Here is a 26,446-nt window from a genome sequence, read left to right on the forward strand (position 1 = left end):
TAATTATATGTATTTAAGGAAAGCGATTAAGGCATCTATAAGCCACCACGAGACTGATTCTCACGATGTTCAAGATATGCTGGAAAGCTGACATTTGGGGAAAAACAATCATCCGGAACTTCATGTCTATGACTTTTGACTTAAAACTTCCTTGACTGCAGGAATTCTGCAGAAAAAAACAAAAATACAATTAATGTAATTTTTTTGTTTTCTATCTACCAGACTTTACCGAAAGAACCAAGAATGTCTATGACTATCACATCCTGATTTTTTTTTATTTGGGCCATCAAACAATTACAGGCCGATTGACTTTACTTTCAGAGCAGGTTTTTGCCTCAAAAGTTAATCTCCCGTCTTGTGCTCAACACTTGGATATACGACGGAATCCGTCATTCACCTTCCACGGAGCGTGTGGGGGTGACAGAGCAAAACAAAAGCGGCCGTGGTTTCACTACCACTTACCAGCGTAACATCCAATCGGTAATCACTGCCGTGCATACGGCACCTGATATTATTAAATATCAAGTGTTGAATAAGGCTCCGCATGAATCTAAGCATGAAGCACAACGTATGCATCACTGACAATAAAAATGGAATGAAAGCTGAATAGTGCGCAAAGAATCGTGGGGAGAAGCACCCCTTCGAATGAAATTGAAACGGAAAGGGCACATTAATCGAGGCACAGACCAAAACCAGACGGCAGATTGTAAACGAACAGGGGGCTTCGCCAGGATGATGCACTGCTTAGGGTGATGACTGCTGATGGAATGGCAGCCAAAGGAGATAGTGGAGAACCAGCGTTTAGACTGAGCTATGAGATTAGTAAATGTGTAGTAGGCATGAGATGGATTGTGGCAATTCAAGAGCCATTCATAACAGCAAAAGGCGGCCTTCATTCCACAGTATAGACAATGGATTATGATGCTATTCAAATTTAAAAGCATATTTGAGGGTTTTTTTTACTGGACTGACTGGATAATGGCCGAGTGATTTAATTGAAATCCCTGGGATGTATGTATGTTGAACTTCTTTCGCACCATAAGTAGCCAACCGTGCTAATCGGAGGTGAATGAAAGCTGATATTGGAAAAGCAAATAGTGCAATAACACATTCCTGCGGAGAGAGCTGTTAGGAACGTTGGGTTGCTCGGTCAATGGCCAGGGTCAACGGCGGCACCACGTGGTGTATTCCGCAAATATGCCCGACTGTGAGGGCGGGCACAAGCCGGCGTAAGTAGGTGAAACATTGAGTTTTATAAGGGCACCACGGGGTGACCAGCCCCTCCCCACCCAGCCCCACCCAGCCCCTCCCCACCCAGCCCCACCCTCCCCATCCAGCCCCTCCCTCCCCACCCTCTCCACCCTCCCCACCCTCTCCACCCAGCCCCACCCCTCCCATTTTTGGATGCAACGACGGACGGATACAATAATCCCCTGTGGGCTGGTGTAACCAGGAGGTTCCTACCAGTAAAACATTCTTTACAATTCTATATTTTACAAGGCAGTCGTAACTCTTTTTAAAGCACTACAAAGCCATAGACAAAACCAGTTGACAGCATTTTCACAACACAGTTTACTCGCTTGTCAACATCTCGTGCGTACACAATCCCGCAATACTTTTACATCACGTAGATACAGCACTGTATACCTTATGCAGTCGACACAATGATCAAACGGATGTTAATAGGATCCACCAAATGTCAATAATATACACCGGGCATGACTTAGGGAAGGAATTAAAAAAAGGGGTAAATATTTATCAAAATCATGTAAAGTTTTAACATTAAAAAAGCACTCGTTACAATCCACCCTACAATCCACCAGTGTTTTGAGTGTAAACTAGCCCCATGGTCGTGCCGACCAACATGACGTGGCATTTTCTACATCCCCAATGCGTCTCTTGTTCTCACCATAAACATTTACACCACGTTACCATGGCACGAGAACACATTCGTGAATGACAACTATCTTAGTGCATTCTCTGGAAGCAAAAAAAGAATAAATAATTTAGGGTGGTGCTTTGTCAGTCCATTTCGAGATGAAAGCCAAACCCACACCCTGCCGATTGGGGTGCCAAAGAAAGGTTCAGATTCCATTCGCCACCGGTTGTTGTTTTTGTGGCTGGAAATCGAATTTGGGTCACTAGGTTTGTTGAGCAGTGCGCCAATCACTGCAGCACTGCTCCGATAAACTAGTATCTCCAGTAACCAACTCGTATCTACTGAAACAATAACCCATACTTGTTTTTACATTAGCGAAATAAAACATAACTGGTCACGATTTGCCCATGATTGTGAGATTTAATTAATCATAAGAGTAAAAAAAAAACATTTCAACTGGAGTCTCAAACTCTTGATTCAACAAAGAGTAATGAATAACAGCAAAACAATTTATAGTTGCACGTGAAAAATAAAGACTGTTGGAAGCTGAACGCAGGACAAGAACATTGCATATTATGGAGAAGACACCAGCTTGCAGATCGTGTGTACACATATGAATGGCATGACAGCAGGAATATTACGGATATAGATTGGTAAACAACATTGAGGATGTCGGTCTCCGCTTCCATGTCATGTGCTTAGTTGCTGACGCTCGCATGAGCAACAATGAGCGACGAGACCTCCACCACAGAGAGTGCACTGCAAATATTGCAGACACCAAAAATGCGTGAGACACTCAAAGACGACGAACAATAACAGGGCAGGAACAAACATTGCCAGCGATAGCAATGACTTGCCCACAGAGGACGGTAACTGGTTTTTACGGGAATGATTAGTGGGCGAACACAGCACGAGTTAGATTATTCATGCGACGAGAAAACATCGCTTTATTTCAACACAAAATAACAAATAGGAACAGTGAAGTCACATACTTGAACTCGAGGACACGTTGGACGATTATAGATTGAAACTAGCGGATTGCTAATTTTTGTCTGTCTTCTACATGGGTACCTGGAAGATATTTTTAATGAGTACAGGATGTTACATCCTCTCCTGGTGACTACCCTCAAATCGCTCCCAACAAACGAGCAACACTAGTATTTGCAATGCTTTATGATTGTGGAATGTGGAACCTTCCAAGCCTGCTCAATGAGTAATATCCAGGCAACATTTACCGCCACGGGGAGGACTTCGAAGCACTCCGGGTGTATATATGGAGCATGTAGCTCATTAAACTGGTGAACGTTTCATTGTTCAATACCAGGAACATGGCCCCGAGGTCAACTAGAGCGTGGCTCCATCAACTCCATTGCCCACCGAACCACTCGTCATTCTCGTCGTCCATTCTTTGGTGCACCATGACGCAAAATTAGCCGTCGATTGCCAGGTCGGCCTTCACTACCACCTTCGTTGAGTTACCAATTGGCTGTGTACGGTGCAAAATACGTTTTGTTTTGGGGAGTGAGAGGACGATCCAAAATTGTGTTCCAACTGCTGGGAGTGCTAGAGGGTTGCACGCTCATCCATTTTGTGACCACGTGTAAACACATTCAAGATCCGTTTCCCCGATACAATTGGGTTACACGCTGACCGTGCATTGGGATACCACCCCAACTTGATGCAAGCTCTTTTCACGTCAGAGGAAACTACTGCACCGTCCATTGGAAGCATCCAACAAAATGTGACCACATATTTACATGTTCTGGCGAGACGCATCAAACTTTGAAGTTGCTCCATAGAATGAGGGCTGTGCTCGTTTCTGTGCAAGCGATGAAGAGTATGCCAGTGTGACTGGACGTCATATACGACCAGCAAAAAAACAATGTCAGAAAAAAGTATTTGAACACATCTGCGTGAATGACTTACTGCAGACAGGAGAGCATTGGCTCGTGGACAGGATACTCAACGATACGAGCAACAACACAATGGCAGTGCTGTGGCAATATTCTGAGTAAATATCTGGAACATTGGCTATCATTGGCGCTCATTGGACTGAGCAAAGTGCATTGCCTGGCTTGCCTAGTATTGACGGCTCTCCTACAACCACGCAAAACTCAATGAGGCTTTAATGTCCTTACAAATGGACTAAAGTGGCATGTGTTCGCCGATTCACATGTTGTTCCATGTGGAAAACGCACAGAAGATGCAAGGTTGGTAATAGCAACAATGGCAAAGGTGACTGAAGAATGTTTTAAATCTGTGCTTATTACCTGCTATGACAGATAAGATCATAAAATACGGACACTGAAGAAATACAACAGAATCCCAAAAGTGCACAAGGCATGGAGAGATACGTGCTTGGAATTAAAATTTAAAATTCTAAACTAAACTATTTTTTTATTTTACCAGGTAAGGCCCACTAAACTACTTAGCTCATCTTCAGAAGAGTCCTGGCCACAATTGATAGGTCAAAGAAAGTGGCTTATCATGTGGAAATGTATAGCACCCAAGTCGTCTAAACGCACGTCGATTCTAAATGTGGAGGGTCAAAAACTGGAAGACCTGGAGAAAAATCCACGCGACCTAGGGGAGAACATGCACTCTCCAAATGTACAGGTGTCAGGGTCGGGATCGAACCCACGTGCTGTACACCAGGCGAGGTAGTTAACATCTCGCCACCGTGGCGCCCAAACTGCACTGACAGAAAGATTAACTCGTGCATCCGAGCATAGACGCAGGTTAGACTTCCTTTTCACTGTGAACGAAAGTGGGCTTGGAGAGGACACACCGCCCGAAGGGATCATGGCCAATGGACGAGAATGGTAACAGAACAGCAGCTCGTAGAACACACATCTGAGAATAGAGCAACGCCTAAATGCAGTGGCATTTGCCTATGTTGGCATCGTAAGACCTGTGGTGCATGGGGAGGTCATTAGCCAGCGGTGAATAGCCCATAGCCGATGAATAAAATATTACTTTTTTTTTAAGTAAACATGGAGAGACTGGTAATCTCCATGTGTTGTTGTTATATGTCCTAATTGCTTATTATTCCCTTAAAAAAAAAACATTTATCCTGTGCACCAGGAATAGGCTTCTGGCACACATCACAACTCCAAATATATAGGTTATCTGAATGTCTACGACTCTGATGTGTTCATGTCATGATAACTTTCGAAAGCCACTGCAGCCAGTAGTTCAGTCTGGCCTGTTTGTTCTGTGGGTAATAATTATTTATACTGCATCCAAAAACAGGATATTTAACTGAAGCCGTCAGGATCCGACCAGAATCAAGCTCCCTACACGACCTAAGTCGGAAATGCGGCTAAGACAGGCCAATAAGACTACTGTTTTAGAGAGGGTGTCACTGACTGCAATTGAGAACCATTGTACTGAAAGGACCCCTCGTGAAGCAGAGATGATCGATTGGGCAGGGCTCCAGCTGCGCTATTTTCCAATGAACAACGTCCAGAGAAGGCCCGCGTAGCAGAGCGAGGGTCAACAGGAGAGGCAAATAAACAGGGCACTTCCTGCTTCTGCTCCCAATGACCCCACTCCACCATGGCGCACGCTGGACTAGCATTCCTTTTTGTGACTAACTTCAGTGGTTCTCCATTATTTTACAAAACATTTTTTTTTATCGTGTTAAACACATCACTTAAGAAATATATTTACAACAATAAATGATAACAGCCTCATGACGAAGAAGCGGATGCAGGCTCAATTATCCTTCGAATTTACAACCGGTGCAATGGTTGTAGTGTTAATCCAGAAACCAAAAAATGCCCGCAGCAAATACTGTCTGAGGCAATACAAATAAAATGTAAAACCCAGCTGTTCGTAATAAGACCTCAACAATTTACCTCAAACTTTTGCTCCAATTTCTGCAACTACAAAACATTTGAACCTTATGGCGCTACCCCGGGGTAGCATAGTACCCCAGCTCTCGCACAATGTCCGTGATGCAGTCATTTTTAGTCTGTTGATGGTCGGCGTTGCGGCAATCGACTCATCTCGACGAGCTGTACACGATGTACCACCACGGTGCCCACGAGCGTTCAGGGTTTCAGCGCGATCGCCCTCGCTGCGTTTCCACCTCGCAGAGTAGCACCACCGATTTCAGCTTGATTGGTAACCCCAGTCGCGGAGTTAAGTAACACCCCCTGGAAAAAAAAAGTGTCCCAGAAATAAAATATTTAATTGCCTCGGCCATTTTGTATTATTTGGTACCCCAGGGTAACCGCCATAAGGATCATTTAAGAATCCCATTGATATGTAAAATGACAAACCTAAATATTACAGTGGAAACTTTCATTCATAACTATTATAATTTGCCTTTTGTTTAGTGTATTTGCCTGTAAATACAATAACGGTCTTTCCTTCTGGACTGCATAAAGTGCAATGGCCCTGTGTTTTGGTATCATCACATTTATCTTAAAAATCCCTGAAAGTCCACTTAGTCTTCAATATTCAGCATAGAACAAAGTTTAACCAATTTATTCTTTCCACCGACTTTCTTGGGAACTTTAATTTCTCCATATGTGAAGCAACTTTATTTGAAACCATGTTGACCCATCTATTTCTCAGACAAGCCTTTTACAGAATTCCAAAATTGAGATATGCAAACACTAATCTTGCATGCTATTAACTATTAGGCGCCAAAGCAGGGAATTATACGTCCACAAGGCACGAGCTCAAATCTTCCTGCTCTGAACACCGCGTTGTGTCTGTTGCCGGTCGGCTCTCACTTCGCCATGCTGTTGAGAACACCCTGGATATGCAAGGAATACCCTCAGGGGGCGAGTGGCCAGTCGCATTGCCACCGACGCAGCAGAGGGACCAGCGAGAAGGAAATGCACATATATGGGGCTCGGGGGCCCAGACGCAATTTAAGCCCTTGCCGTTCCGAGCCGTCCGCGGGTTGCAGGGTGCGCCCTGTTCACCGCCGCATCTTGGAACGTGCAAACGGCTCAGCGTTAATTTTGCTTAGAGGTGTAGCGCCGTTGTTTTTTTACAGACATTGTACTTACCGCAGAGAACTGTAGCGACACGACCGCACTTAACAATAGCTGGTGCCAAACTGTGCCACACGCCATCCCCCCCCCCCCATGGCCTTGTGGGAGCCTCGTTACGTCTTCCGACCTGAAGATGGTACCCCGATAATGACATTTTCCTCCGATTCCGTTTGTACGCGTTCGAATGAAATCGTACGTGTACGAACAGAAGAAAAACTGATGACGTACAAGCAAAGCCAATTTTACACAGCACCCTGGTGCGTGCGAGGACAGGAGGCTTGCTTCTGCGAGTGGTTTACTGGCCCCTCGACGCTCGGCCCAATGTTGCACAGAGCGGGCGAGGTCACTGCTCTCCATTGGGGGGGTCGCGGGCCGTCTCGAGCGAGGCCAGCTCATCCTTCAGACTGCTCACGCGAGCCTGCAGCTCCTTGTGGCGTGCGGCGATGAGCACCACCTCATCCCAGGCTTCCTGCACACACTTGAAGCTTTGGTTCCAGCGCAGGAACACACCTAGGGTGGCGATGCAGCACATCGCACAATCAAGAGCGGGGAGGAAGAGGACACTTCACACCGGTGTATGTACGGCCAGTTACCAAAATCAACCATTTCATTAATCGTTGATTACTTTAGCGCCATTTGGACCACATAGGTCCTGTCCAGCTTAGCACAGTAGGAGTAAGCCCTGAGAATAATGGAATAAAGGAGAGTGATAAAATTCCCAAATTGGAAATGTATTCACAAATTCCTAATCACTTTCATGGGTAAAACCACGTAGCAAAATTGTCCCCCTACTGCCAGACGATATCCTTTGTTATAGCATTGTGCTCTAAGAATGGCATGAATTCAAAATTAATTAAATTATTATTTAAAAAACACAACATTTTATTATAACCAAAGCGCACGTGCCATGTGCTGTTTTACATTGTCGCAGCAGTCGCAACTGGTGCTCATTAAATGGAGAAAAGAGCCACAACCTCTCTCTTAGATTGACAGTATGAATACACGTGGGGGAGGAAAGGTGTTTGACTGGAGATATATTTGTTTACCTTCCCAGAGCACCAGGCTCTGCGGCGCGACTGACGGCCAAATGGCCAGGTTGTTGGGCTCGTACAGCGGGTTGAGGTACTGCTCCATCACCTCCGGCCTGTTCACCCACGACCACATTGACACTGTCTTTTGCTGCACCTTCATCTTCATTCTCTCGAGCTCACTGTTGCACAGGAAGGTGCCAAACTGAGAGGCGTAGGCGTGTTCAAACAGGAGGACGAGGAAACGCTCGCCAAACTCGAAGGAGCACGGGAACTGCCGTTGGATTTGTTGGCAGCAGTCGAGGAACAGCAGGAAGGAGGGCGCCTCCTGCCGTGGCTTGACGTTGGCGAACGCGGAGCGGCTGCACCTCTCCTGGAAAGGGTGGCCTGCCTGTTATGGGGGTTGGGAGAGAGAGAGAGATTAACATGGCTAGAGCACCAACTAGCCAACAATTAGTGAACTAGAAGTGGTGCAGCCCTGCGGTCGCTTGCTCACGCCACTGCTGGCACGCAAAGGGCCTCCCCCCCACGACAGCAAGGTCTGTTTTCGAAAGTATTTGGGCTACTCTTTCACACTGGCTAGACATGTCAGACGAGGGTGTGAGTACCCTTACTCTACTCGACCTCACGCGACCCGCCGATTGTTTTGACTGCGGTCAATGGCGGAGCCAGTGGGGGTGGCACGTGCCCCTCCAATGATCCGATCGAAATCCCTAATTTCGATCGGATCATGAGGGTTTATTAGTGATAAATCGGCATTTTGCGACCCCCACTGCCACTGTACAGCATATTATTACGTGCCAGAGACTCTATGAGATGATAGGACAATAGTCCGAGTCAATGGCAAAGCAGTTATAAGTGACTCAGAATTGTGCGCAGTTGCGTATACAGTACACGACTTCCCTGAAGACATTCACCTTCAGCGAGCGCAATGCTGATCACACACGGTTCGAATTCGACCCTCGATCGATGGCTGTGCCATCGCCACACACGCGTCGAATACAAAGCAAGAGACAAGTCCTTACTTACTAATAACTCATAATATTTTTCATGACTGGAGGGGTTGCCCCCCCCTACCTGAAAATCCTGGCTCCGCCATTGACTGCGGTGTACACATATCCTGCTGGGCGGGCAGAGGTCGGGGGGGTATGTAAGAAAACTGCATCATTGTTTCAATGCTGAACCCTCTAAGAACCCGTCTGAAATCCCAGAAACCAATGTGGGATCGCGCAAGACAATTGGATGACGCGGGGTCAACTGAAGACTGCTGGTGAACACTTTGGAGTTCTGCGGAGGCTTCAAATCAAAGCCTCATCGACGACTCCACCATCGCGCCGCACGGCTTTGATCTTCCAAGGGAACTATGGTGCTCCATCAACCACTTGAGAACATCAACTGGTCGCAGCGCACACACCTCTCCTCCACAAGTGGAGAATTAAAGAAAACCTATAAGTGTGACTGCGGCCACCCAAACCATACAATGGAACCCGTATCATGAACAACTGCATCCTACTCTCCCGCGCTCTCCGGCGTACTGAGCAGCATTAGTCGCCCAACTCCCCAAGCTGTCGCACGCCTTCACAGACTTAAAACTTGGACGTGTGATTTGCACATGCTTGCCGCACGCGAGAGATTGTTTTCAACGGAAGCGTCAGAAGATCGCGTTGAACCGGTGACCTCTAGGTTGCAAGACCAGTGTGTGCTTCCGATTACACCACAGCAGCATCAAGATGAATTCAAATGTTTAAACATACATAGTTAATGCTATGTCCATATATGCGCATGAAAACAATGCAAATGAAATCCGAGATGCTTTTGAATATTCATAACAAAACATTTTTTTAAGGTACCTTCGAAATAACGTTTTCGTGCACAGACAACAGGCAGTCAAATGCAGTAAGTGCTGACTGCTACTTTGTTATATAATCCGTCTCTTCTGTTACTTGTGTGTGTGCGCAACTCAATACGGTATCATCATCGTAATTCGCATGGCATCCGGAAATCAATCTGACAACATGAGCACACGATACAACTCTACACAATGCATACCTAACACAAGGCAGACTTGCAGACCATCCTGTGACATTTTCCTGCTTGGCCTTCCTACATTAAATATTCAATACACAATTTGCAGAAATGGGCTCTGCACATCATCCAAATGCATTCATCCTTTCTCCAAACAGATAAATCTGTATGGAGAAAATTATATTTCTATCTCCTGTCACTGTTCTGAATGGGTTTCCCCCAGGTCCTCCAGTTTCCTCCCATTGCCAAAAAACGCACACACAGTACTTGGCCATACATCCCTATGAAGCCTTCAGACTGTGTGACTTTCCTGGGTGAATAAGTGATTATTGTATTATTTTCACAATATCACTGCAAACCGGAAATACTCCTTGCGCACGTGCGTGGGTGCGTGACGAATGCGCGTCAGGGTGTGGAATCGACTCAGTACCTGCAGCCATTCGCGCTCCACCAGCGCCTGGAAGCCACGCAGGGTGCGGCAGTCCTGATCGAGGATCACTTGGGCCAGGGCACTGACTTGTAGAGTGGAGTCTGTGCCATCGGAGCCGTGCACCAACACAGAGGCACCCTCCCTGGTACGTGCACCAAAAGGAAGCGGCCAACAATCGTCAGATCACAGGAAAGAATTCAGGGAAATGTATTTATTTTTGTCCCCCCGGGTAAGCCCCACCAAGCTATATAGTTCATTTTCAGAAGCAACCTGGCCACAAATCGTAGCCCAACGAAGTGGCTAATCATGCGGAAATTTATAGCAGCAGCCAAACACTTGGAACGCACGTTTCTAAATACTCTCTGGTTCTTTCGGTAAAGTCACGTAGGTAGAAATAAATTAAATAAAACAAATCACGACGTTTCGATCGCAACACAAGCAATCTTCATCGGGTGGAACAACCACAGCAAGAAAATTCTGAAGTAGGCGTTTCTAAATGTGGAGGGGAAAATCGGAGGAGCAGGTGACACAGAATTGTGTTGTATAACAAGACCTCTTTTGTAAGTGCGACTCGAGGAGAAGAAATAATAGTAATATTAAATTAATTTATACAGAATACAGTAGCTTTGCTGAGCTTCAATACTTTTTCATGTGGGTCCTGCCGTGACATGTTTGTACCAATCCAACTTCAATCTGTTGCATATATCAGCGAACGAGGTGGTGGGTGGCCAGCACCACGCCCGGCTGCCTTTGTCCCCCCAGTGGCGATGTTCACACACCACAGCAGTTACTCGTTTGAGGCTGAGTCGAACTAGGGGAGGCCCAGGACCGGTTCAAATAATCGTCACCGGTGGTGGCCGTGAGCGGGAATCGAACGTGGGTCGCGCGCTAACCACTACACTACAATGCGTTAAGCTTCCACGTGCGCGGGTCACGTGACAGATTTGAGGTCACAGCTCACTTGCCGTGCAAAAAATATATGCATTATTGAGCTCTCCCCCCCCCCCCCAAAAAAAAATATACAAAAGTGTAATTTTATAATTTTTACATGGTGGACAGTGTGGAAAGTACCCACATGGCAAATTTCAAGTGTGTTGCATGTCGGGAAGTACGCTAAACATTTTGAACAGACACACATAATCACAACTTTGCCTTTATATATATGGAGATAACATTCAAACACCCACACAGACTAGTTCACAACCCACTCTTCTCTGCATTGCCAACCCATGGCTTTCTCACAGCGCAGCAGCCTTTGGGAGCTTTGTAAACCTGCACAAACCATCAACAAATGCCGGAAAATCAATTGATTGCACTTGTGCATCGCCACGTTTGTATCAAATCCTTTAGACAGCCATACATTTCCTCTTCTGAGAGATAAACGAGTATTTTCGCATTGTGATAAAATGAAAAGCACGTAAGTGTGCTATTAATACCAAACAAATATACTGATAAGTGCAAGCACTGCACTTTAAGGTGTCAGTGATAAATCAAAGTCTGTATGTACATGTACGATCAGTTTTACAAAATATTCTCACGTAGAAATATTGCCAAAATGCCGCCTATAAACACAACAGATTAAAATTAGGAATGCTGCCGACACATTTGACATAGTTGTTCAGTGTTTTTTTTACAAACACATTTTTCAGCAAATTGTGAGGGGAAAAAATTGATTCAGAAATAGTTTCAAGTGACCAATGGTGATGTCTAAAATGTTTTTTAAAGATACCTTTTTTGGAAATTTACTTTAACCTGAATGACAACCTCACATTCATCAATAACACTGCCTTAAAGGAGAAGTATACAACACTTGGCGTTGGGCTATGCAGAATGGTCATTACCAGAAACATCGTCTAGGACATACTGCCTTAAAATGAAAAGTATGATTACCAAATGTGTTGAGTTTGTGTGACATGTGCACTACTGCACAACACAGTATCACCAAATACATTCGTTTACAATGAACGGTTAATGAATGCTGCCTACATTTTAGCAAAGCAAATCAATGAGACAAGAAATATGTCCCGTTTTTCGAGTAATCACACAATGCCCCCTGCTGGACAGACCGTAAAATGCTCTAAATGCGATCATGTTATGGTGACGTGGATTGCACCCATTCCCATTTAATGTGCTTCATAACACTGAGCAATTATCTATTTTTTCAGAAGCGACCTGGCCAACAGATGATAGCTCAACGAAGTTGCTTATCATCATACGGAAATTTAAAGCAGCCAAATACTCTAAACACGTGATGTTGATTCTAAATGTGGAGGGGTAAAAACCTAAGAGACCCGGAGAAAGATCCACGCTTCCACGAGGACAGCGGCAGCCGAGGCATCATCATGGAATGCGTCCGACAGGATGGTGCCACCTGGGAGATGGAGCAATGAAATCGGGTCGTTGTGCATGGGGCTGGCTGGCTTTGACACGAAGTGTGCCTCGCTTGGTATATTGGTCATAGATTCGATCCCTACCCTGACGAGGAGCAGGGAATGGCACGAGAAAGTCAAAGGGTCCTGCCAAATGGTGGAGTTTAAATCTGTTGAGAAATGCCCCGTGTAAAATGTAGAGAGTTGTACAGCTTGCAATGAAAATAAATTTGTGTACATTAATTCAATAACATATCTGTTTCCTATGTTGGCCCCATGTCAAATAAAATGGTATACCTCTGTATACCATTCATGTAACATACAGGAATTGCTACAAGTAATTCAGCCACTTGAAAACAGACATACCCAAGATACTTGTTACAACTCGGCATGTAATGATTCACTAATTAAAAGTGATTGTTATGCGCATGACATATATACTGAATTTCTTACATACGAATTCATTAACAATGTATGTAAATTGTACCATTTGGCTTACGTAACAAGACAGAACAATCGAAACATGACAAATGAGACACCACAAATCAGCCAAAGGTGCACCTCCGATTTGCACGGTTGGCTATGTGTGGTGCGAAATAAGTTCTACATCTATATACATACATACAAGGATAATATAATTGCCGAATACATTCCTTATCGCCCAGTGACAATACACTGGCCGAGGTACATCCCACTAAAAACACACACATCGACGCTCTTAATCACTCGAGGGCTTTATCAGTCAATTTGTATTATATCCAAGCACCTGTCAAGACACTGTGCTGCCAAACAGGCGGCGGTGAGGATGTCTTTGATGTGGCCAAGCCAGTTTGACGCCTCCAGTTTGCTGAGCCAGCGGTCCATGTTATGTGAGGGATCATTGCAGGCCTCCACCAGTTTGATGAAACTGTCCTGCATAAGATTGTACCTGACAGCAGTAACAACACCAGAACATTGTCGCTCAAAGTTAAATCATTCCAATTTTCAATTCTCATGTAAAAGCCAACCCCAAAGCACATTCAATCTGAAAAGTATGACGAACTGTTTGAATATTTTATTCTGAAAAAATGGTAAAATTGTGCATCAGAATAACAACTATGTGATATCCCAAAATGCACAAGTTCAATGCATTCTAATTTTGACCACTGACAAATTGCGGTGACCCAGTGTTATAGCAAAAGACAATCAGCTAAAATGGCTGCACTTCCCATCCGTAAAAAATACAATAAGATAATGTCGTGCACTAGTCTTAATGTTTTCCGCTTAAAATACGTAGAAGTTACTGAGTAACTGTATTGTCTATATATATCTACAAGTAGGTATGCTGTAACACTTATACATAATTTCACATTCCTTGTGCAGTGTTTTCATCTAAAAAAAGTTTTGCTGGCTGGACTCATTCTTGCCTGGCTGGATTACTGGCTGGCTGGATTTCTGGTGCACGGTCCACACTTAGTGTCTCTGAGTCAGTCACTACACTAGTAATCAGTGCTACTAATCAGTAGTACTGAGAATCACCACAGATATTAGACGAGGCCGGTGAATCAAACTCAGGCCGCCATGGTCGTAGTGCAGCGTGTTAATCACCACGCCACCAGTACCCTCCCCCCCCCCCAGACAACAGAGAAAACAGAGGCACGTGAGTGTGTGTGGTGCACTGTCTGACCTCTCAATAGACTTGTTGATGCGGCGCCACTGTGGGTAGTGTGCCTCGGGCTCATAGCCGCCCCCCTTGGCACGGGCCTGCTGGGCGATGTGCAGGGAGCGCGTATCGATGATGTAGCCACGCTTGCCGGGCCCCAGCACGGCGTTCACCAGCTTCTCATCGTCTTTGCAGCGCTTCCCACCCGAGCCCGTCAGCGGCTGGCTGCAGCGCATCATCACCTGCGGACGGTTTGCGTAACGAAGCGCGTTTTGTAAACCGTGACCTTTGTGAAGGTCTTGTTAAGTGCTCACTGTGCGGGACATGCATCTTCATGCAATCCGTTACAGGGAAAAGCCTCTTTAATCACCCCACCATTTTCTTTTCTATTTTATTATCAATGGTTATGTTTAGGTATTTAAAAAAATTAGTACCTCTCAAGTGGCAGCAGATTCTTCACCTCCTACCCCCATCAACAACCTCAAACATGCTACAGAATGCCGCTGCTAGACTTAACACGCACAAAACATGACCCACATCACCCGATCCCTCCACCAGCTCCCAATCCAATCCCAGATAATATTCAACATTGCACTCGCAAACTTAAAAATTGTCCACAGCCTCACCCCTGTCTAACTCTCTCATCTCACTTTGCTCCCGTCTGTCCACTTGCCACTCCAGCAACCAAGGCCTTCATTAAAAACCTCCATTCAGAAGTGGAGGAAAATTCATCCTACTACCGACATATTTCCATGGATTGTCGACCGTCTAACAAGAGTAATTTCTTGTAACCAATAGCAACCTCAACATCAAGTCCAAGTTTATTTGCTTAACCACGTAAGGACTCAAGAGATGAAAATAGTCTCATTTTCAAGCATGATGTGGGTCACCACATGACATGGACAAGAGTTTCCCGGGATTCAGTTGTAATAATGTTATCGTGTAGATCTGAAGGACATATGAGCATGTAAACATGGATCTGTATAAAACATAAATCACGTGAAAAAATACATTCAGATTACAGACTCTGAGATGCCATATATTCTTTACAAAGGGAACCTCAGATACGTGCCAGGACTCAAACCCAGTCAGGACCCCTGCATGGAAGCACCATTCACGGACAGAGTAAAGTGTCTGCTTCAAAATGTGTCCAAGCTTAACGTAAGTATATATTTTGGAATGCAATCTGTATTTCACAGTAATCTAAGCCATACCGAGTGAGCTGCTGATATACGTTTTCATGTTGGTGCTTGCAGAAGAAACCAAAAGAGGCAATGACGTTCAACTTGTTTTTCTTGTAAATTAAGCATACAAGTAAGCTTTACGGCATGAACTGGAGTGACATGCGACATTCAGATATATCGTTAAAGTGTGAAGGCATTCTGAATAAAAATTAGTCCCTCCATTGATCACCCTGCACATCTCCCATTGGCATGCGTAGAAAGAGAGACCAAAAAGAGACCAAAAAGAGACAAGGTGCGTAATGCAGCAATACACAACTGGGCCTTTGTGCTGTTGACTCCAGATGGTACACAGGCTGTGAAAAAAAACAACATAATTCTGATGCCGTAATCTCCAGCGATGGTAATCGATGTTCTAAAAGATGCGAAATTTGTGAAGCGACTGACAAAAAGGAATAACCATCAGTGGTCGTGGTCTATCCACTGCTGGATGAAGATTTCCCTACACCGTCACTATAATCCATCTCATTCATGCAAGAGCTAATCTCATCCCTCCGTCTCTGTGGTAATCAGCCTCTTGGACGTATTGCTTCTTTGGCTGTCATTCCATTACCCAAGTTCACTTTAGCTGTTAAGGGTCAATGTAATATAACAAACTTGTATTTGTTCTAAGATTAATGTGTTTATCTCTCTGTGTCTCAGTATAATTCCACATCTGCACCTCTCCTCCAAGCTCTCAGCTTTTGTACCACTTTCTTTGCTACCGTAAATGCTTCTGAGCAACATCATTGCAGGTAACATGTAGTGAATAAAACATCTTTCTTCTTAAAACACACTGGTAAGTTAATTTTCATTTTCCGATTCGGCTTTACAAAAAGGATGCCATCCTGCTCTTGTTTGCATTTTAGTTAACATTTTGATCCTGATCTGCCTTCAATAGCTACTTTGATCAGAATTCAGGTACTCAGCGGTGACCGCCGGACCCACGCATTCAACGAGTTACAACGCCCGCTACTTCGTTAACAGGAAAAGTAACTTTGCACGGGAATGAAAAAGGCACCAAGTGATGCTTTTTTATGTGTGGCAGCGAGTCGTGACGCACCATGCCATTGGTCTTGTGGTAGTAGCTGAGCACCGGGAATCGGCCGTTCTGCCGGAAGGCAGAGACCTTCTTGACCATCTCGTCGTCGATGGCCTTGGGGATGATGACAACCGGTGGGTAGGACGGACACACCGTGAAGTCCTTATTCACGTGACTCAGGCGCCAGTCGGCCGTCTGTGGATCACATGAAAGTTTTTTTTTTAACGTTTAGAGTGAATTTGCAAGGTCTGAATACAGACGCGCACGCAAGCCTATTACATATTTGATTAAAACTTTTTTTGCCAATTTTGATGTGATGGATTGTGACCGAGGTAAATTCTAACATTTTTCAAGGACTATATATATAAAAAAATGGCATATAGGCACGTTTATGCTTATGTATATATAAAACAATGTTTTAACTGGGTTCCCAACATATATCTGAGATTTGACTCGGAGAGGGTCAGCCTAAAGTTCTATATCGCTTTAAGTCTTGAACACCTTCATGTTTAGATCTGGCCTAGGGAGAAGAGATGGGATAAAGTATTATCAGGTGTGCGATTGAAACTGAAACTTTTTTTTATATTTTACCAGATAAGGCCTAATGAGCTATACAGCTCTTTTTCAGAAGTGACCTGACCACAAATGATAGCTCAACGAAGTAGCTAATCATGTGGAAATGTATAGCAGCCAAATACCCTAAACACATCTTTCTAAATGTGAGGGGAAAAACCCGAGGACTCGGGAGGAAAATAAACGCGACCAACGGGGAGAACACGGAAACTCCAAATATATACGGGGCGTCAGGGTCTGGTATCAAACCCACGGCCTCATGTATACCAGGCGAGGTAGTTAACATCTCGCCACCGTGGAGCGTCTCCAGCGAGGAAACGTGGAGCTCACGTGCGAGGTGAGGCGCGTAAACTCGTGCTCGGGCAGAAAGGAGTGCCAGCCGTCCTCCAACGCCTCGAACATAGGCCGGTAGAAGAAGGGGTAGTACAGGTTGACAGCCGTCAGCGTAGAGAGCACCTGCACGCAAGTTACAACCAAACACTTGGCCATTTATTAAAAAGCACAGCAAGCAGAGCAAAAGTTAAACATGTGTCGATTTTTCACTGTACTCAGCGACTATTATTGCTGAATGAAGGCATCCATACTCCACCACCATCATTCACTGTTTCCTAATGCACCAAACCAACTAGTTTCCATACACGAGCTGATTCCATTGCTATCTCCATGGCAGGCGTCCATTTGGGTGTGTTCTTCAATGCTTATTGGTGTACTTTTGTAGCTTTTGTTCCTTTTTCTTTGTCAATGGCTATGTTTCTGATCCCTACAGTGAGGGAAAAAAGTCTTTGATCCCCTGCTGATTTTGTACATTTGCCCACTGACAAAGAAATGATCAGTCTATAATTTTAATGGTAGGTTTATTTGAACAATGAGAGACAGAATAACAACAACAAAATCCAGAAAAACGCATGTCAAAAATGTTATAAATTGACTTGCATTTTTACGAGGGAAATAAGTATTTGACCCCTCTGCAAAACATGACTTAGTACTTGGTGCCAAAATCCTTGTTGGCAATCACAGAGGTCAGACGTTTCTTGTAGTTGGCCACCAGGTTTGCACACATCTCAGGAGGGATTTTGTCCCACTCCTCTTTGCAGATCTTCTCCAAGTCATTAGGGTTTCGAGGCTGACGTTTGGCAACTCGAACCTTCAGCTCCCTCCACAGATTTTCTATGGGATTAAGGTCTGTAGACTGGCTAGGCCACTCCAGGATCTTAATGTGCTTCTTCTTGAGCCACTCCTTTGTTGCCTTGGCCGTGTGTTTTGAGTCATTGTCATGCTGGAATACCCATCCACGACCCATTTTCAATGCTCTGGCTGAGGGAAGGAGGTTCTCACCCAAGATTTGACGGTACATGGCCCCGTCCATCGTCCCTTTGATGCGGTGAAGTTGTCCTGTCCCCTTAGCAGAAAAACACCCCCAAAGCATAATGTTTCGACCTCCATGTTTGACGGTGGGGATGGTGTTCTTGGGGTCATAGGCAGCATTCCTCCTCCACCAAACACGGTGAGTTAAGTTGATGCCAAAGAGCTCCATTTTGGTCTCATCTGACCACAACACTTTCACCCAGTTGTCCTCTGAATCATTCAGATGTTCATTGGCAAAACTTCAGACGGGCATGTATATGTGCTTTCTTGAGCAGGAAGACCTTGCGGGCGCTGCAGGATTTCAGTCCTTCACGGCGTAGTGTGTTACCAATTGTTTTATTGGTGACTATGGTCCCAGCTGCCTTGAGATCATTGACAAGATCCTCCCGTGTAGTTCTGGGCTGATTCCTCACCGTTCTCATGATTATTGCAACTCCACGAGGTGAGATTTTGCATGGAGCCCCAGGCCGAGGGAGATTGACAGTTCTTTTGTGTTTCTTCCATTTGCGAATAATCGCACCACCTGTTGTCACCTTCTCACCAAGCTGCTTGGCAATGGTCTTGTAGCCCATTCCAGCCTTGTGTAGGTCTACAATCTTGTCCCTGACATCCTTGGAGAGCTCTTTGGTCTTGGCCATGGTAGAGAGTTTGGAATCTGATTGAATGATTGCTTCTGTGGACAGGTGTCTTTTATACAGGTAACAAGCTGAGATTAGGAGCACTCCCTTTTAGAGTGTGCTCGTAATCTCAGCTTGTTACCTGTATAAAAGACACCTGGGAGCCAGAAATCTTTCTGATTGAGAGGGGGTCAAATACTTATTTCCCTCATTAAAATGCAAATAAATTTATAACATTTTTGACATGCGTTTTTCTGGATTTTGTTGTTGTTATTCTGTCTCTCATTGTTCAAATAAACCTACCATTAAAATAATAGACTGATCTGTGGAGGGAGCTGAAGGTTCGAGTTGCCAAACGTCAGCCTCGAAACCCTAATGACTTGGAGAAGATCTGCAAAGAGAAGTGGGACAAAGTCCCTCCTGAGATGTGTGCAAATCTGGTGGCCAACTACAAGAAACGTCTGACCTCTGTGATTGCCAACAAGGGTTTTTCCACCAAGTACTAAGTCATATTTTGCAGAGGGGTCAAATACTTATTTCTCTCATTAAAATGCAAATCAATTTATAACATTTTTGACATGCGTTTTTCTGGATTTTTTTTGTTGTTATTCTGTCTCTCACTGTTCAAATAAACCTAACATTAAAATTATAGACTGATCATTTCTTTGTCAGTGGGCAAACCTACAAAATCAGCAGGGGATCAAATACTTTTTCCCTCACTGTATGTTATAGCAGGCACTGATGGAAAAATACTTCTTCTTTAGGCATATAAATACGCTGCATTCCTTGAACTTTAGTTTTCCAAATATAATCCAACCTGGTCTCATCCACCATTTCATCAATTCGATCCTGATTTGCCTTCAACAACTGCACCTAACTATATTTCATTGCTTTGCGAACTTGTACATGACTTTTGCTTTGCTCATTTATCTTAAGCCCCACATTGCATCTAACTTCATCAAGTTCTACTATTTATGTAGTTTTTTTTCCCCTAACCATTTAGTTGTTTTTACTTTACATTGGTTGTTAAAACGGCTATATCATCAACAGATGGCGATTTTTTTGTAAACATACATTTATGCCTTCAGTTCTCCAATATAATTTTCAGAAAGCATTTTACGTAGCTGTGAATAACGTTGGCAAAAATTTATCTTGTCCGAATTCTCTCCAATATGTATTTTGTTACTTTCTTCATGCAATCTCGATCTATATATATGATAAACTTTTGTAAATTAATGTAATTGTTTCTACATTTGTTTCATTCAGTGGAAATCGATTCAGTCACTCAAGCTCTCACAAACCAAGGCCACGGTATTTGCTACATTACAAAACAGAGGAGCAGATAGCCATAACAAATACCCATCACAGCATTACTAAATAATTTATAAAATACTTTAGAAAGGGTTCAACCTTGCCACACAAATATCATGACGTTGGATTACTTCAGAAAAGTGGAAAGTTCAGTTGAATGGGAAGAGCACAATTGATGAACAACCTCGGATTTACATGAACCTAGCCAGTATAAACTCAGCTTTCAATAATTAACTAAACAAGTCAACCTAGAATAATTGAGCTTCAGGTTTTCAGTGCAGACCTCTAAGTGAATGAAAAGTGTCATATGCAATTCATATGAGCAGTGGTAGCATGCACGTGTATTCCAGAACTGTGGAGGCGATGGTTGGTGGATTACACAAATGCATTGAATCTTCCTTCCCGGAGGCATCGAGGTACCATACCCTGGCTTGCCAGGAAAGGGCAGTGCAGAAAGTGGACAAACCGCCATGGGTTTCCATCTGTATGGGGATAGAGTGTTGGCCCCTTGCGTGCGTGGGTTTTTTCCGGGGGTTTCCTCACCGTTGTATGATAAACACTAATCATTAATTGGCTGAAAACATCTTAAAATAACAAAACGCAGGACAATTCCTAAAAAAAAGAGTCCTATGACTCAATTTGGCTTTCATGGATAAGTAAAGTAAATGTACGAAAGTGAACAAATGAGAAAATCTGGGCAAACTCATGCATTGCCACTAAGAAATGTATAAGGCTATTCTTGCGTATGTGCTATCCAATCTCATGCTGCCACGGTGTAATGGTTAGCATGCTGGACGAGCAATCCAGAGGTCACCGGTTCAATCCGAACTCCTAGGGTGGTAGTTTAAAGAATGGGGCAAGTTTCTTAAATTCCCACCCACCCACTGCCACCGCTCACCCCGAAGTATGAATGGGTTCACCAGGCAGTGATTGGCAGGTCCCGTCTAGTGGGGTAAAGTGTGGGTACGCCCACATTTTACCAAATGTATTTGAAAAAGTGGCTCTCTAAAGCACGAGCAAGAATTTGCAGGGCTACACCATTCTGCATTTTACCATTCCATTATGGTTCCAAGGTAAATTGCTGATAAGCTTAACATGGTAATCTCTCATTAACATGCTAATTTTCACCTGGCAGCCCTTTGATTGGTGGAAAACCAACCACCGTCGGGTTAGATGCCCACCACTTGCATTAACATTGGCTGCTGACATTTGGGCTACGCCCATTTCAACCCTTGTAAATAGTTTGCCTTTGGAAGCTAACCCCCCCTTTTCCTGAGACGAACGCTTGTGTTGCGTTCGAAACGTCGTAGTTTTTTGGTATTTTCTTTGAACCTATCTACGTGACTTTACCGAAAGACTCAAAGAATATGAATTCCTGCAGTCACAAAAGCTTTAAGTCAAGATTTTGGACAATTGTGTTCAGTTGAGTAGGAATAAAAAGCATGGCTTTTAATACAGCTGCTCCCTTTCTGCCATGGTGCACAGCTCACTTCAATGGAGCTGGCAATGTTGTGGCACTCTTCCATTCCTGGGATGTGCAGCAGTATGATCCGAAGGTCCTTGCACTTTATTGTCAGAGTCCCTACAGTCCCAGCAAATCTGATGAAGAGGAAATGTACCTTGGGTTAAAGGCAGCACAACAAATAATGTCAACACAGTGTTTATGCGAATTCTACTCAAACATAGGTTCATGTGAAATTTGTATTACCTAACCTAATAGCACGTTTAAGTTAAAGTGGCAATGTTAATCCGTGGGATAGTCAAATCTAGAAGTTATTTGCTCCTCAAATTAACATTGAGGGAGTGCTCATTTGAGGTGGAATTTCCACTTTCCTATATTTTGGTACGTAAAATAGTAATAGACACTAGGGGAAAAATATTAATCCAATTATTTTTTTCATCTAAACAGAGGTGAAAAATATATATATTCCTTGGGAACGTTCAACATAATGTAACCATCTATTATGTTATCAATGCTACATGTGTAAACAACCCTGAGTGGAGTGAAGCGCTGGGCGTACTGCAGTTTGATCTTAGCGACACGAGGCTTATGCCCGGAGGCAAGTCATATTTGAACCAATCTGTGCTACCCCCTGCACCAACTGGCACTCGGCAGCATGGTCAAGTATGGTCAAATATCCCCCATGGCGGACATGGTGTGGCGGAGGCCTTTATGAAAAGACAGTAATTTATTATATTAATCAATATGTACAATACTGGCATGCAGAGATTGGATAGCGCTCTGCTTTATATACTTTCATACGCAAAAATAGCCTTTTACATTTGTTAGTATGACAATGCACGAGTTTGCCCAGACTTTCTAATTTGTTCACTTTCGTACCTGCTTTTTCAGTGATGTTTAATAGGTGCACATCGGAAACCCTATTGTGGTTAAAGTGGGTTGACAAATTTGGTCAGCTAATTGGGCTCATTAATTTACAGTCATATGTACATAAAACATTACTGGCATGCAGTGTGATGAGCACACTGCTCGATAAACTTGGCGATACGAGTTCAATGCCCGGCCACAGCTACTATCAGTGACGAGCAGTGTCTGATTGGGCAGTGAGCACTCTCCTTCACCGAAAATCTCTGATCAGCATAGTGAAGTCAGGTCAAATAACCTCCAAAAACGACACAATGTGGAGAGACCTTAATCTAGTTGTAGATTAGCAACGGGATGAAAAGTATTAATGTATTAACATAGAGAGAAACCAAAATAGTTGTAATCTACCCATTGCAACAATAACATCATATTTGAATATGATAATACACCGAATTTGCTGTTTTGACCAGTCATGCTTTTTTCCAAAATCTCGTTTAGTAATTAATTGGCTCATTATAGGTCAGGTTAAATTCTGAAAGTTAAAGAGTTTGCATGCAGTTTGGAATATATTTGTATACCGAGGAAGAGAAGAACTGATAATTCCCACAAAGCTAAACAGTTCAGCTCAGCACTTTAAGAATTATTGTTATTCTTAATAATACAGTATTCGAAAAAGATCTGCATAGGACCAGTCCTCTATCAACAGGGCAGCGATGTAGTAAGAATTGTTCTATAAAGTATGCAGCTGTTGGTTAACCATAAGAGTAAATCATTGCGTACTATGGAGGGTGCAAACTAACATTAAATCAAAGCATCACTGTTTGAATTTTCAAGACATGCCCATAACAGAAACATTACCAACAACGTCTTTACTATGGCACATCGGATTTAATTAAAATGTAGATAGTAGTTTAAATACAGGGTGATTCATTTATAGATATCCTACTTATGTAATAGAATTAAATGAGAGAAAACGTTGCTTTCCAATTCTCTACATGTCTCTGACTCATCTAAATACCCTTATTAAAACTTTAAACATTCACTTTGTCCAACGTTGCTGGTGTGATGCAATGTGGGGCTTAAGTTTTGTTGCATGCATATGATGTTAGATGTACCCCCACAGGGTTGTGTCATGCAATAGCCACACAACTCATCCACCTTAACCAATTCAATGCAAAAATGTATCTTGTAACGGCAACCAAAACAATTCGAAATGTGTGAGATGTCTATAAATGGAACACCCTGTACATGCTGAACGCCCACCATAGCACTCCAAATGGGTTACTCTTAAGCAGAACAGAATGGGAGCGGGGATGACAGCAGCTTGAGGCCCACATGAACAAAACACTTGAGTGTCCCCGAGGTGAACACTTCCAAGCATTTTCTCACCCAACCGCATATCTTGCACTGCAAAAGTATACTAAAGGGCACAGTGTGCATGACAAAGGGTCAGAGGACGCAGAGCAGAAGAGGCAAACCTTTCCTCCTGCAGATCGGTAAACTTGACGACCTGGTTTCCACGGCTCTCAAAGCTACAATACAATCATGGAAGCAACATTTACACGCACGGAAACTTAAAATGCAAAACAGGAAGCACAACGCAAAAAAACGTAACGTTCATTGAGAGTGTGTGATTCTGTGGTGAGGTTAGGGCACAGGGAATGTGTGGATAAGGTAAACAAGTAAGGTAGAGGGTGATACTTTACTGAGGTGTGCGGGCTTCAAGGAAACATGGAGTGGAATTAATCAAATGAGTTAGGTTTGAGACCTGAATAAATTTGGTTGAGTGCATAATCGAGGAGGCCATTGGGGCGAACAACTTATCTATGGAAGCAACAGAAGGTGGTAAATACGGGATAGGTGAGAACAGCGGGATTATGGGAGATAGACAAGGCATCAAGTATGCAAACGAACCGGCCACGTTGAGATGATCAGAATCACGGTCATGGGAAGGAGGGGATGGGGCATGGGTGAGCTTATGGGACTCGGTCAACTTCCTAGGGCAAGGGCCAGCAACCAAAATAACAAGAAGAGCCATTCTGTAGCGGCTAGTTGCCAACCCCTGCTCATGGTAAACTGGACTTCCACGGTAAAAATGAACTCCCACGGTAAAAATGCACTTAAAGTGTGAACTGACTTCTCCAGTAAACTGGACTCCCACGGAAAAACTGGACTCTAATGGTAAACTGGACTCCCACAGTCAGGAGTCAGCAACTGAAATAACCCGAAAACCATTTTTTTCGAATTCGGTAAAGAAAACTAAATATTTAAAGAGCCGCAAAGCAGTCCTTATAAGAGCTGCATGCAGGTCCAGAGTCGTATGTTGCCGACCCCCTGGTCCTAGGGGATGTGGCGCTTGTGAGCCAAATAGCATGACTATGGAATATTCACCGTGGAATATCAACAACAATAATAATATAATGTTACAATCACAATGCCAGCGTTGTTCACAATGAGGTAGTCACAAGACCATTAGGTTGGGTGGCGGATGTAGATTAGGCGTAGCATGGTTATGTGAGATACGGCAAACGAAAGAGAGACACATTTGAACATGCAGTACACACATACTGCTGCAATACAAAAAAAATAGTCTTAAAAAACCGTGAAAACAAGAGTCACGAATTCTAAGCAAAAGCCCCTTTGCACGGCAACCACAAAGATAACAAAAGGTGGCTTTTGTTGGGAACTGGGAGGTTGAGGTTGGAGAGGGCCTTCTCAAGCTCGTCCCCCTAAACTGTTGTGGCAAGCGCTGTTCGCCAGCACCTATTAAGGCCGGCACGGCGCACGAGGTGGTGGGTGGGTGGGTGGCCAGCATCACGCCCGGCCGCCTTTGTCTCCCTCGTGGCGATGTTTCCACACAGCACCAGGTACAGTACACTCATGCGTGGCCGAGGACCGCTTCGGACAATATTGCCATCCGGTGTTTGTTGGTTACGCTAGTAGGAATCGAACTCGGGTGGCCAGGTTTCGTAGAGCGGCAATCCCACACACAACAACAACAACAACCGCCATTCGTCACTAAGTAGCACGTTTCGGCCACACACAACAACAACACACACACACCACGACACTCACCACGACACTCACCTCTTCTCCACGGCGTCGATGGACGACAGGCGCAGCCACATCTCCTCGGCGTGCTCCCGACGCGAAGACACGATGAGGTGGTGGCCGGTGAGACACAGCGTGCCCTCCAGCGGAGCGGCGCAGGGCCGCTCCAGCACCACTCCCTCCACCTTGGGCGTCTTTATAAGCTCCACGAACTCCATGGAGAGAAAGAGAGAGAGAGAAGGAGAGAGAGAGAGAGACACGCTACCCACAAACCCCCCCAACCCCTCCACCCAACAACGGCTCCTCTTCCTGTGTCCGCCTCTTCAATGGCCCGCCTCTGCCTGGCAAACCCCCACACGCGCTCGCTTTGCTGGGTCGACGAGAGAGATGGGAAGACGGCGATGGGGTGGTGGTGGGGGGGTCACAAGGCCACAAACACTCGGAGCGGACGGCAAGCAGGAAGAAGACGGAACGAGGAGGAGACCCCCAGCCCAACCTGTCGTGCTTGGAGCCGGTTGGGCCGCGTTCGCGTTTTTTTTTTGGGGGGGGGCGGCTG

At 44.4% G+C, this 26,446-nt stretch overlaps 1 protein-coding gene across 2 annotated transcripts; it reads right to left on the reverse strand.

Annotated features, from left to right (window-relative positions):
* Positions 1 to 1,553: 1,553 nt before the first annotated feature.
* On the reverse strand, positions 1,554 to 26,446 carry MTMR9 (myotubularin related protein 9). 2 transcript variants are annotated; one of them, XM_032952803.2, is made up of 10 exons: positions 25,927 to 26,446; positions 24,318 to 24,371; positions 22,004 to 22,112; positions 17,551 to 17,676; positions 16,669 to 16,842; positions 14,410 to 14,627; positions 13,510 to 13,671; positions 10,375 to 10,516; positions 7,938 to 8,310; positions 1,554 to 7,401 (listed from the first exon to the last, which is right to left on the reverse strand). In XM_032952803.2, exons 1-10 carry the CDS (start codon positions 26,106 to 26,108, stop codon positions 7,235 to 7,237), a joined length of 1,707 nt encoding a protein of 568 aa, XP_032808694.1. In that variant the 5' UTR covers positions 26,109 to 26,446; the 3' UTR covers positions 1,554 to 7,234. The 2 variants fall into 2 exon arrangements, with proteins under 2 accessions (XP_032808694.1, XP_032808695.1); XM_032952804.2 differs by lacking the exon at positions 24,318 to 24,371.

This window comes from Petromyzon marinus, chromosome 12, assembly GCF_048934315.1.
Source record: "Petromyzon marinus isolate PM22_M1 ecotype Great Lakes invasive population chromosome 12, UKy_Petmar_22M1.pri1.0, whole genome shotgun sequence".
NCBI lineage: Eukaryota > Metazoa > Chordata > Hyperoartia > Petromyzontiformes > Petromyzontidae > Petromyzon > Petromyzon marinus.